Source organism: Morone saxatilis, unplaced genomic scaffold (assembly GCF_004916995.1).
Source record: "Morone saxatilis isolate NCDOM2014 unplaced genomic scaffold, NCSU_SB_2.0 Contig14, whole genome shotgun sequence".
Taxonomy (NCBI): domain Eukaryota; kingdom Metazoa; phylum Chordata; class Actinopteri; family Moronidae; genus Morone; species Morone saxatilis.
Genome location: NW_023339696.1, coordinates 18,265,709 through 18,279,182, shown reverse-complemented (window position 1 = coordinate 18,279,182; position 13,474 = coordinate 18,265,709). Strand labels below are relative to the sequence as shown.

Below are 13,474 nucleotides of genomic sequence, written 5' to 3'. Positions count from 1 at the left end.
CGAATTTTTTCATTAGTTTTTTGAGATCGTGTTTTTGCCAAAACGCTATTAATCATGGATCAAAATTCGATTTGTAATTGGAGCAGCTTATGAGCCGAAGGAAGATCTTTTCCCTGCATTTTGTGTGTCTTTTTTGTAAATGTCGGCTTTCGTCTCGAGGCCTAGATCGCCGCCTGCCTGTGCGTCTGGTAGTAAACCGGTGTGTTTATGTGCTCAGTCCTTCAGCTTTAAGGCCCAAAAGGAAGTGTGTGCAACATGTGAGAAGACGGTCTATCCAATGGAGAGATTGGTTGCCAACAACCTGGTCTTCCATTCAGCATGCTTCTGCTGCAAGCACTGCAACGCCAAACTCAGGTGACTATATTTAGTTTACTGCCTTCCTATGTGTTTACTTGACTCCTTTTTTGGTTTATTTATAACCGTTTCATTTATCCTCTCTGCAGCCTTGGCTCCTTCGCCGCTCTTCAAGGTGAATTTTACTGTAAACCCCACTTTCAGCAGCTGTTCAAAAGCAAAGGCAACTACGACGAGGGCTTCGGACGCAAGCAGCACAAAGAGCTCTGGGCCTCCAAGGAGACAGATGATATAACAAAGTCGGCATAAAAATGTCTGCCTGTGTCCCATCCCAGCCCAGCCTCCTCCTTTTCCTCCTCCTAACACCTCCAATACATCACGATGAACACATGCCTCATACGCTGGAGCACTGTTGAGTCACCCACGCGCTCACTCGCTTTTTAAACGGCATCAGAACAGATACATGCACAAACAGCTAGGAAATGACTGGCCAGTCATAATTATACCACTTAAAAATAAATTTCGGGGATATATTTTGGGTTCGACTTTATTGAAATCTGTATTTTCTTAATTTTATTTTTCCAGTTTGGAATTGGTAGTTGATTGTGACCAAAAGCCTTCTCTGACATGAGGAGTGTAATAATAATAATAATAATACTGATAATAATAAAATCACCTATATTTAGATTTCTTATTCTTTCTAATAATTTGCACCCTTCTTTTTTTTGAATAAGTAAACCGTATGCTCAGGCAGACATATCAGAGGGGTTACAGAGCGTCCGTGTTTTGAGGTAGAGCATACACTCAGGTCAATTTTCACCCAAGGATTTTTTCGAAATATTGCATAGTTTCACTCATTTCGACAAACCACAAATCAAAATAATAGTCCCTCAGTATTGTGACTTTGCTGTCAGTTTGTCAGGTTTCATATATTTGAGGAACAAACAGGGTACAGAGTACTGTAAAATAACCGCACACATCAGCAACAGCTCACCTCTCGTGTTTCAATCTTGTGTTTTTTAGTCTTATTATTCGACTCATCCTCATGGTTTGTTCTTGTTTTATTGACCGCTTTGAGTCTTATCCTTGCATGTTGGGATGACTGGGTCTTAATAGCCTTATCTTATGACTGTATCGATCTTTTGTGTTGTGAATGGTTTTGTTTGTTTCATAGTCGCATAGGAATTCACTTTTTAAAGTTTTTAGAAGCACCTGAGTTTGGATTTGATTGATGTCATGGCATTAAGTTGATCCCCTCTGAGCTTTTATGGTTGAAATTTTAATGGAATTCTCAGATTGTGTTTTGTATACTGTCTGTACATAGAGCTGTAGTTTGTGATTTAGTGAACATTCCCCACCATACTGTACTCTCGTCTAGCACATATGATGGCACGTGATCACCAGACAAGATGTTCAATAATCAACGGGGGAAACCGAGGCCTCGTTCGTGAACGTCGCTCACTCCGTCGCAGGAAACACTTTAAGAGGAGCTGTAAACATTTGGGGAAATTGATTACCGCAATTATGTTTCCGCGTCACAAATGAGGATGTTAATGAACAGAGCTTAAACCTCGCAGGAAGTCACATGATTTTCATTTCACGCTTGTCAATTGTTAGATCGTCTTGTGGTGATTTTTTCCCCCCTTGCTGTATTTGAGTGTGTTCGTATAACTGGACAGTTTTTATGGGGACGTAGACGGATCCTATCCACAGTGTCTTGAACATCCGTTGTGATTCATTCCCTCCCGATCCCATCCAGTAAGCGTGGACAGGTTTCCCCTTTTAGATAAATGCCTTCCTGTTCTCAAGTCCCGTCTTATTAGCTAAATACACCTTAGCACCTGGACCTATTTCTTAATCCTGAAACTACAGTTGATGTCTGAGGGAGGGTTTGTCACAGTATTGGTCCTCCTGATGTGCTCCTGCATGCTGCATGCTAAACCCAGTGCAGAGCACCCCCTGCTGGGGAGAGTGTGACAGTAGCGTCTAGTGTGAGAGGAAAGAAAAATGACTTGCCCGTGAACTCAACGTAGCCTTTTATTCAAAGTTTTGGAATACGTTGCCTCGGTCTGCAGTGCAGCTGCTGCACTCCAGCCACTTTTTATCTTATTTAATTCCAACACTTAAGTGAAATAACCCAGTTAGACAAGATTTCCACATCTATATTTCATTCTACTCAAAGAATGAGTCAAAAGCCATTCAAATATCTCGTTTTAGAAAATGTCTGAATACCGCTGAGACCTGACTGACACTTGAATGACACAAAGTACTTTTTGTGACTGAAGGTTTACTGTGAATTTAAGCATGCTGTGCAGAATGGAAAGCTGAACTCAAACAGATGGATATTTGCTACTTTTTTGAAAAGAGAAGCCTTAGAAATAAATAGTTGACCTTTTATTGTTTATTTCAGACAAGATCTTTGAGTACATAGATCTTTTACAAAGAAATCTCCTGATCATGCCTTTTCAAAAACCAACCTGCTTACTCTGAAGCCCCACTCTTTAACATAGGATTACTTCACTCAACCAGCAGCCATTGTTTCCTATCTAACCACTTTTTATCCTCATGTAATGTTCAATAACTCTGGTTCTACTGTGTGTGACAATGTATATTTTATAGTTTCCTTTTTTTCATTTTAAAACGGTCCTCTGGGTCCCTGAGAATGCTTTAAAATCAAGAACATTGTATCTAGAAATGCTGTCTTTGTCACTCTCCGTTAGCAGTTCGCCAAGGTACAACTGCAGAATCTGTGAATTGCAACTTGTTAAGTGTAACAGAGCAGACAAGGTACACTTTACACTGGTGCCAAGTGGCTCAGGTGAATGATTGCAGTGTAACGTTTTAAATGTTTAACCTGTGAGTCATTTCATTTTTGTGCTAAACTTGATGTGGACTTCCTTTTCAATGCTGTTGTCATCGAGACATTTTAAATGTATGCATCTTTGAAAAATGTATTCTGTATTACAGACTTGACCTGTGGATTGAGGTGGCCTTACAGCAAAAGAACGCTTGGACTGTGTTTGCAGTCTCTCTCCCTCCTCTATTCTCCCTTCTTCTCTCTATTGCTTAGTTGTGGTATAGAAGTGTAACATTTTAAAATGTAAGCGCCCCCTTTCTACACCAATATACACAATCATTTTGTGCATTTTCTTTCTCTTATTTTTATTTTTTACATGCTTTTTGGAGAAAAAATAAAATGCTGGTGTTGATTTAATGAAGTGATTTTGTTTGTGTGTTTATTGATGTAAAGATGGCTGAACTCTTGAATTCCTTTAATATTTCTGACTGAAAACTTGCAATCAGGGATCAACATGTTCAATTCTTGTATGGGTAAATTATAAATGTATAAACTTTTACTGTTCTGCAAAATTGTAACATAAGCTAATTTTTATGATTCAGTATCAGATTTTGGCGCCATATTCCCAAATAATCGAAGCATTAAGTAACATTTTCAATGTCTTATTGAATGGATCTGAATACTTCCTCCACCACTGTTAACGGCTTCAAGTCAGTGGCAAAAAGCTGCTGTTTTAAATTTTTATGTTTTAGTCTTATTCGCCTCATCGCCATGGTTTGTTCTTATTTTATTGACCACTTTGAGTCTTATCCTTGCATGTTGGGCTGACTGGGTCTTAATAGCTATCTCTTATGACTGTATGGATCTCGTGTTGTGAATGATTTTACACAGGGACCACAGTATGGAGTGTGGACTGGTAGCTGGAGAGGTGTGCACTGCCGAGGTGCCCTTGAGCAAGGCAACTTAACCCCTAACTGCTCACTGCTCCTAATGTGTATAGTAATGTATATCAGATGGGTCAAATGCAGAGGACAAATATGGTTTCATGTATGTTAAATGCTGTAAATGCTGTATACACTGTAAATGAAGACTGATATTTTGTATATTTATTTGTTTCATAGTCGCATAAGAAATCACTTTTTAAAGTTTTTAGAAAGCACTTGAGTTTGGATTTGATTGATTTCATAGCTTTAAGTTGATTAAGTTGCTGGTGTTGATTTAATTAAGGGATTTGTTGTGTGTGATTTACTTCCTCCTACCACTGTAGAATAGCAACAGCTCACCTCTAGTGTCTCAATTTTTGTGTTTTAGTTTTATTATTTGCCTCATCCCCATGGTTTGTTCTTTATTGATCCCGGTATCAATATCAAATCAGACAGAGGAATATAGTGCAAAAAGTACAGAAGTGTAAAAGTACAATAAAGAATCACAAAATAAATATTTTCTATAAAATATAATGGAAAATATCTAAAGCAGCGTATAACTAAACAACCAAACTGTACATGTGCAGTTTAAAGATAATAGTTAGTGCGTCATAGGTTGAAAGTTAAACCAGTCTTAATCAGCAGGGGTTGGAAGTACTTATCCTTGATGACTGGGTCTTAGTAGCCTTATCTTATGACTCTATCGATCTTTTGTTGTGAATGATTTTATTAGTTTCATAGCCGCATAAGAAAATCCCCTTTTAAAGTTTTTAGAAGCGCATGAGTTTGGATTTGATTGATGTCTAACATTGAGTTGTTGATTTAATGAAGTGATTTACTCCCTCCTACCACAGTTCATGACTTTAATTAAATGGTGCTGCCTTTAGAAGAGCAACAAAAACATTTAGAAAATGAAACTCCCACTTTTTCCTCGGACGTGTGAAGGCAACATAAACCTGAACTTACGTCACGCGTCGGTCCGCCCCACTAATAATATCGTGCGCGCTCCCGCGGAGAAGACTTCGACCGAGTAACAGCGCGTCCCCGCAGCTGCACGGCGCTAATTTAGATAGTTTAGTAACCAAGAAATCTTCCCCCTCCTCCTCCTCCTCCTCCTCCTCCTTTGGGAATTAATCCATGTTATTGCACACGTATGGACGACGGATAGTGGAGCATTGGCGACCTTGGAGTTTACAGTTTTCATGACTTGTTGGAAGCTTATAAAGCGGGTTCCGGTGGCGATATGTGTTTTTTTTTTTCTCTGTCAGGAAGTTTGACGTATCCAGATTATTTCTTACTTTGTTTTGGTTGGTGAAAGTTGTGGACTACCTCTGGCTACAAGAAACAGCGAGACAACTCGCTGTTTTACTCTGTGGTTGGAAGAAACAAGAAACCGCTTGTTGTTGTTGTTTTTCTTTTATACAAAGTCAGTTTGGATCTCTTATGAATTCTCCAGGAACCGCAATTTAGTGTAGTTTACTGTAAACACCGATGGAGTTTGATTTCTCTTGACATAACAAACCGAGTGTATGTGTTTAATAACCGTATGCATGTAGTGTTTTTACCTCCGAGTGTCATTGCGCTCACTTTTCTGAACTCCATCATGTCTTTACGCACTGAATCAAACTCCCCTGTGCTGCTGTTATAGGCCACAGATGGGCCTTCATGTTGTCTTATGTGCTTGTGTTTATATCCCCATTTAACATGCAGTCCGATGCATTATGTGCAATGCAGTCATAAACGCGCACATATCTCCAGCCCGGGCTATTTTGGACTCCAACCTGGCAACACAGTGAAGGAAAATCTGCAAACTTAGCAGGAAGAGAGGACATCAAAATCACGGAAATCGTGCGGGTCTTTTTGTTTTTTCCTCCTCTGGCGAGCTGGTACTCACAAATGGATTTCATACAGGCCACACGGTTATTGTTACACCTTGTTTAGGCATGGGCAGGGGAGGACACAGCTCCACGCGTTGTTATTGAATGTGACCTCTGAAAATGTTTTGGAAATGTAAGTTTTCCAAAAAGAAAAAGAAGAAACCAGAGGCTGCAGCGGGGCAGAAGTTTGTTTTTTTTAGGGGGGGTGGGAGGCACAGCTGGAGCAGTCTGATGTAGGATTTTCCATCGGAACTATTTCTCTTTAACTCACAGCTGTCTGCTGCGTGTTTTGTTTTGTTTTTGTACAACCTGGAAAAAGTGTCCCTTAGTGTGTGTGTGTGTGTGCTGCTTTCGTTTTTTTCCGCTGAAAAAGAAGAGCCCCTGTTACCTGGGGGGGTCAGCCCCGCCATGGCGCCCCCACATTCACGCACACTCCCCGGGGTCGTGGTCTGACTGAGGCACCGATGGACCTGAGCTGCGGCTGGACCTACTGCGTCATCTCTGCCGCGAGACACCGGTGACCGGAGAGAGAGAAAGAGAGAGAGAGAGAGAGAGAGAGAGACGGGGGGGGGGAGGGGAGAAGCCCCCAGGTGTTGTCCCGACAAAGGTCGTCACGGCTACAGGTGAGGGTTTGTGCACGTGACAGCGATTGACAAGGCAGGTATATGAAATGCTGCATTCAGGTCATTTGGAAAAACTTGTAATTAAGAGTTTTCTGCTTGAAAACAAGGATCCTAAAAGTATGTAGATTATTATTTTTTTTTTGTTATTTAGAAAATGAATTTCCTAACGCAAAGGTATTTAATCATTACGGGGAAATACAGATTTTTTATTGGCCTCAAAGTGGTCAATTGTAAATATATTTATATGATATATACATTTAAAAAAAAGCTGTAGTTGTTAAAGCCCTCAAATTCTCTTGAAAAATCCAGGGGACATGATTTCAGTGTTCCCTATGCTACAATCCCCTGTTTGAAAATGTATTTTAATCATTTACATTTAATCTGGACTGTCAGGTAGTTCTACCCTGTGTAATGAGTTTATTTACACACGGACATTTGAGCTGAGCATGGATTCTCTTGTATGCTTGTATGATTGAGTAATTGAATATGGGTTTGAAGTGACTCATGCCTGGTGCATTAACAGCAGTCCTCCTGCTACATGAAGCATCATTGGAGGGAAAGAAAGTCATCCTATGAACTAGAGTTTCAGAGCAGCAAAGGTAAGATAGAAGATGGCAACCACCAATAAAGAAATACTTAAAATCAAGTAGAGAACTAGTTATGGATCAGAACAACTCAAGTCTATGGAAACACATTACAGGTATAATCGTTCATACTTGAGGGGTTTTTGCTTAACTAGCAGATCTGGGTTTTGTCAGCTGATGGTGATTGAAGATTGTTTACAAGCATTACTGAAGGTAAACAAACCTTCAACCACACCAGAAAATATTAATAACTTAGTTCAAGTTGTTGTTTAGTGTCAGGTTTTATCTGTACATGTAAAATCTGTACATACAGTGAGTCATTGCTTTTAGTCATTACATTGTAACAACTGTTACTACAGTTTTTTCCATGTTACATGAATGCAGCATCAAATGCATGGAAGTACAGTATAAGCAAAGTGCTTTGGGGGAAAGTGAAGTGCTGGATATGTTCATGTGATTGTTTTGTGTTAATAGAAGAAGAGGGAAGCAATGTCTACTTGTTATCAAACCCATACTATCCTTTAATACTGCACACTACCAATCTCCCCTCTAACTCATGAAATCTCCATGGATTTCTGACTGAGACAAAGCAGTTAAATTTTTGCAATATTGTGCATGAATGGTGGTGGTATTACCTCAGCTCTACTCATTTCTGTTGGAAGCAACCTATAAATGGATAGATTAATCATGTGTGATGTAAAAATGTGTCTCAAATGTGTAAACAGAGCTGCAAAATGCTTGTTTGAAATAGGTCCTTTCCTGTGATACTGTCATGGGTTGTAATGGCCACCCTTCTTTTGCTGACAAAATATATTTGGCTCTTTGTGGTCAACACCTGTATACGGAAAGATCACGCACATGTGGGCCACAGATATCACTCCTCTTCAAACTTTATTCACTTTTCTTTGACCTTTGCATATTGTTATCTGGGCGTGCAGAATGAGCAGTCGTAATGTGTATGTAACTTGAGATTGCACATAGGCTTATCTTTTGAAATTTCTATTTGAATATATCTGTACGTTTGTACTAAAACACTACAAAAGGGCTTTTGAAATTTTAGCCAAGGCAAGCACACGCGTCTTGTTGAGGTTGCAATATTCAAATGTGGTGGCTTACTCTGAACCCAAAAACACATGTGCACCTGAAACAGGAGAGACATCAAGCCAGGGGATTTTGCTGTGAAGCAGTGAGTCCAGATGCATCACTGGCCAGAGACAGAGTAAGAACTGTGGCTGGGAAAAACAGCCTCAGACTAAACACCTCTCAAAGCAGACAGAGAAGAGAGGGGGGAGGAAAATCCATGTAAATCCTCCTAGTCCTAGAAATGTGATACAAGGAAAATAAAGCGGGCACAGCTGACTGGACTGGTAGAGCGCAGCCTCCTTCTCCATTGAATTCTCTGCATTCCGCTTGGGAGGTAATTAAAATCAGGAGAAGCTGGAGAGAGAGAAGAGGGTAGCTGGGGAAATGGATGGAGACGTTAGTTGCTGTGTTGCTGACTACAAGGACCCCTGGAGGTGCACATTTTTGAGTTTTTCTCCCCAGATCCAGCACCTTTACTAGTCTCTGTGGAGAACATTTTGTGGGTGGAGAGGAGATAATGGAGTGTCCTGAAGTGACTGTACATCCATGTGACTCGTGGGGGGATTTCACAGCTCATAAACTCTGTTATTTAGTCGGGGATAAAATGGCATAACTTCAGTATGAGGTTTGAAGCGTTGAAGGACACTTTCCTTTGGCATCTGCTTCATTGGCAGGGGAACATGAGAGTGGCGGAAGCTTGAAAGTAACGTGGCAACGCTCCGCCGACCACGGACGGACATGCCCGGCATTCCTGTGGGTGATTATTACCCAGAAATCCACAGAGTCAATGAGTTGCCTCAGGTGCCAATGCTGCCCTTTTCTTAAACCGAAAAATAGTTTCCCGCCTCCGAGTTTTCGTCTAAGACAGCGCTCTGACTGTGCAACTCTACCCTGAGCGAGACAGTTGCAACCTCTTCTGTAGGATCCATCCTCAGTTCATCCTGGTATCCTGGTATTTATCTGTCCTGTCCTTACCACAGAACCAGTGTACATGGGTTGATTTGCCATGGTACATTTCTTAGCAAGGTGAAGCACTTGATGGGTTGATAGAGAACTCTCTCTTTTTAGACGAGTCATGGGAAAGTACTGATATGCAATTTGGCAATCTTATTTATCGTGACACAATGTGGCTTACCAATTTAACTCAGACAGATATACGTATATATATAATGGACTAATGCTGTGCCCTAAAAATGAGAGTGATATTGATCTTATTAAGTGGATCAAGCAGCCAGACATGACAGATCCACAATATATACAGTTAATTTATCAACGTATGTGACATCCATTCGGTCACAATGGGCCGCCTAATTGGCTTTAAGCACCACAGCAGTCCCCGGCTTCAAGTTACTGTGCATAAAAATGATCCCAAGGAGTTTCATGCAGTGAGATAAACACGTTTCAAATGTTTGAAAAAGAGAGCTCTGGTATCGGATCAATTTCAGTGTCAGCTGATACCTGAGTACAGCGACTGGATTCAAGAGAGAAAAAGTCAGATCAGTGCATCCCTGTTACCTTTTTTTAGCTTTTGTTAGAAGTGGAAAGTCAACTATAATTGTGAAAACTATGTTTGTGTTTAAGGACGTCAGAGTTTTTGTTCTCTTCTGTTCTTGTTTGTTGAATTAGTTTAAATTCTGTGGTTTATTGGTACAAATTTGGGGAAACCCTCTCCATTGAAGGAAATGCCTCAGTTTATAATGCTGTTGACGCCTTGAACTGTGCAGATAATATTGGCCTGTTAACATCAACAATGGAGTTATAACATAGCTGAGTTTGGGTTTTTGCAGCTCGTGCAATCAGGGAAAGTTTAAAGCTGGTAGACATTTAAAATGGCAGAAAACTCCCCATAAAAAGCATTCTTCCCATATGAACTCTCCCAGACTGATCGCTGCCAGTGCAGCTGGAATTTCAGCCGTTTCCAATTGTCATTCTTTTTCATGGGCAAAACACACAACGCACATTCTCACATGCACTGCACACTTTCTCATTCACCAGTCAGAGAAATCTTTAGGTCTGTAGGCTCAGGTTACACTTTTTTTTACATGCATGCAAGGAATTATGCATGAAGAAGGGTTTAGGTTCACTGTTTATTGTCGCATTAAAACCCTCTATAGTGTAATGCAATTGCTGGATTGCGAGATGCTAGTTAATATTGCTGCAGTACCGCCACTTTGTCATGTCAGCCTTCAGGTTTCATACTGTGATTTCCTTTTTCTTTTAGCCTCCTGGTGATGTTTTATGGGCTGAGGTACTTGCATACTGACAAGTTTTGTGAGACTGGCTGATAACCTTTGTCATATGTCATCTCCTGTCTGACTCAATGACTCACATCCTTCTGCTCTGTCTCCAAGCAAAAAATATTAACAAAACAGTGCCAACCTCAGTTATTCCATGCCTTTACTTATGACTAATTAATTTCTGTTTTTATCACTACAGGCTGCGGGTGGGTTGGCACAGCAGAGGCACATTTCTAAAGACTAGACCACGTACGCAAATATCGTCACAATGAGTAAGTCTTTTAAATTCTGATGTTAGACAGACGTTTAGAGCTTGGTTTTCTCACAGCATGAGATAAAAGCAGACACACACAGTCGCACCAAACACCCTCCCCGAGGCCAAAGCCTGTACAACCTTCTGCCCCAGACACTGTCGGGTGAAGGATTGGTTTTCGGCGTTGTGGAGATGGGGGTCTGGTTGTTTCTGCTGCCCCGGGGCTTTATGATGTCTGTCCAAGCTACACAAGGAGAATATTTTCTCTTCGTGAGCTAGTCAAGCCAAAGCAGAGCTTTCCCTGAGATCAAACATGGGAATAGGCAAATCAAAAACACTGCAGTCCTTCCCTGCTTCTAATACCCTGTCACAGGATAGTCTCCATATGGCTGTAGTTAAAGATGACTGACTAATTGTCTGCACACACCTTTTAGTGTAGAACGAAGTGCAATAGGCTCATATCTCTCTCTTTCTGTCATACACACACGCATAGGCCATCCATTTTCCAATCCACGCTCTTAATTGTGTATTTTTTCCTACCCATTATCCTCTTCAGATGAGAGGCAGGCTCTCCACTCTATAATGAAGGACCTGGTTGCCCTCCAAATGACGCGGCGCCAGCCCGTGTTGTCGTATGACAGCGGCAAGCCCAAGACACCAGCCCAGGCCAACAGACAGGTGTGCTATTGCTGCATCATCACATATTGAACTTTTTAGAAAACATATGGTTTGAAAAGCTCAAGCTTGTGTAAAACTTTCCTCATAAACCAGGATTTAAACCGCTGAGTGACGGGGTAATACCTTGGTTATTATCCAGGCTTCACATAAGTCACAGTTACATTTAAATAATCTTTGATTTTGCTGTGAGCTGTAGCTCAAACATCTTGGTTCCTTGCATAAACAAAAGTTTTTTTTAAATAAATGAAATACATTTAAAGTTTCAGTAGTGTAGTTCTAAAGAAGCAATGCAGCCTTGTGTTTAGCTAGACCCTGAAACCCTGAGCTCCCAGGTTCAACCCCACAAATGTCTGTCTCCATGAACAGACGTGTGTTTTGCTGAAGTGTCTTTTGGCAATAAATTTGCTGAACTAAATGAAAAATCTAGCAATTCTAAACTGTACATTTGTACATGTTTGCATCACTGTGGAGGTAAACTAAACACAGAGGGTGACCCAGAAAGTCTTTAAGTAGTGTTTGGTATAAATTACACTAGATTTAGAAGCCAGGAAGGCCTTAAATGCTGACAAAATAAAAAAGAATTTCCCCCCATGACCATAGAGCTAAAATGTTGGACCACTGCTGTAATAAAGAACTGTCTAATTGGGTATCATCGATGTAGGTATACTCTTGTTTCTTACATTATTTCCCCTAGGCCACACAGTTAGCTAGTTTAGCATGACAGATAGATTACTAACATAGCCACCCACACCTATGCTACATCTGAAATGTATTAATTCCAGTTATTTTCAACGTCTTCACTAAAAATATATTCTGCTCGTGTGGGAAAGTCGCCAGTAGCCCACCCACCCTTGCTTTCTACCACAGCTGCAGCCACAAAGAATAGTCAAAGTAGACAACTCATGTGCAGTGTAGTGTTTGCTTAAAACCAGAGATTGTCCCCCTGGGAAAGTCAGTCTCTATCGTTTTCCCACCTCAGTAAGTTATTTTGGACTTGTGATGAGTGGAAGTGGGTTTTCACAAATGATACAGAGTGGAGTGATACGTCTTTCCAGCGAACAGTCGGGTCAGTCTTTAACTCTTTTCTTTATGGGAAAATCACATCTCTGACAGTAATGCTGGTCCTTTAATTTGTTAGGGTTATAATTATAAAATATCAGCACAGCCTTTCTTATTACACCTCTTTGATGTTGCTGTTTCTGTTTACTCTCAGGACGATGTCAGGATGAAGTTTGAATTCTCAGGAGAGAGGAGGTGAGTTTGCTTTCTGTGGTTTTTTCCTAACATTTGTGTGGGTGTGTGCTTTTTATATACATACATGTGTATATCTATCGCAAGTGAGTGAGGGCATAAACTCACAGAGACATAAACAAACTCACTCAGGCATGCTGTTCTTCTCACATGTTCCAGTTCATGAGAAAGAGCACATCTCGGAGTCAAACACACACTCCAGCACTTAATTCCGACTGGTATGTGAGCTGGAGAATGTAACTGGAAAGGACTGTGGTTAATCTGTGGCTGCCAGCACAAGCCACAAATATGCAAGGTGCTCTTAGAGGAATTTGCACACACTAAAAACAGCAGCAGCTTGTGTGGATTCTTCTTGCTCGTGTGCATGTAACTCAAAAGCAGCTTCCTTAGCAGCCAGTACAAATCTCTCATAATGTCTGTGTCTGTCTGTGTGCAGGATTCTTATGTTTGGACGACCTGTGCAGTTCGAGGAAATCCATCAGAAAGTCAAGACTGTCTTTGGCCAGCAGTTAGACCTGCATTATATGAACAATGAGGTAAAAAGTGGAGACTCGTGTACTGTATCACCACCCATCTTTCCCCTACTCATTCTGCCCTCAGCAGGAAGTCTACATTTGAGGAGCAATAAATCCTTATGATTTCAAAATGTTTCCAAAGGCTTTTATATGCTTGTGAATCTTGGTATGTGCTTGTTCATATTTTGTATGTGTGTGTGTATGCGTTTGTCTTGTGTCCTGGTAGTTGTCCATCCCTCTGCGAAATCAGGATGACCTGGACAAAGCAATCGACCTGCTGGACAGAAGCTCCAACATGAAGAGCATCAGGATTCTGCTGCTCACACAGGAAAACAGCAATGTGAGACACACACACACAC

The 13,474-nt window shown here is 40.9% G+C and overlaps 2 protein-coding genes across 2 annotated transcripts in view; both read left to right on the top strand.

Moving 5' to 3' along the window:
* Positions 1–217: 217 nt before the first annotated feature.
* limd2 (LIM domain containing 2) lies at positions 218–3,512 on the top strand (the record flags this gene model as incomplete). Its single annotated transcript, XM_035655470.1, is given in 2 exon segments — positions 218–354; positions 444–3,512. Coding segments are annotated over 2 exon segments (297 nt in total), but the record flags the coding sequence as incomplete, so codon positions are not given.
* Positions 3,513–5,031: 1,519 nt separating this feature from the next.
* Positions 5,032–13,474, top strand: part of map3k3 (mitogen-activated protein kinase kinase kinase 3) — a 17,045-nt gene continuing 8,602 nt past the window's right edge. The window contains exons 1-6 of the mRNA XM_035654751.1: positions 5,032–6,514; positions 10,618–10,690; positions 11,228–11,349; positions 12,563–12,603; positions 13,037–13,136; positions 13,342–13,455. Of these exons, the coding sequence (XP_035510644.1) occupies positions 10,687–10,690; positions 11,228–11,349; positions 12,563–12,603; positions 13,037–13,136; positions 13,342–13,455 (381 nt within the window). The 5' untranslated portion in view covers positions 5,032–6,514; positions 10,618–10,686. The remainder of the gene's footprint in view (positions 6,515–10,617; positions 10,691–11,227; positions 11,350–12,562; positions 12,604–13,036; positions 13,137–13,341; positions 13,456–13,474) is intronic.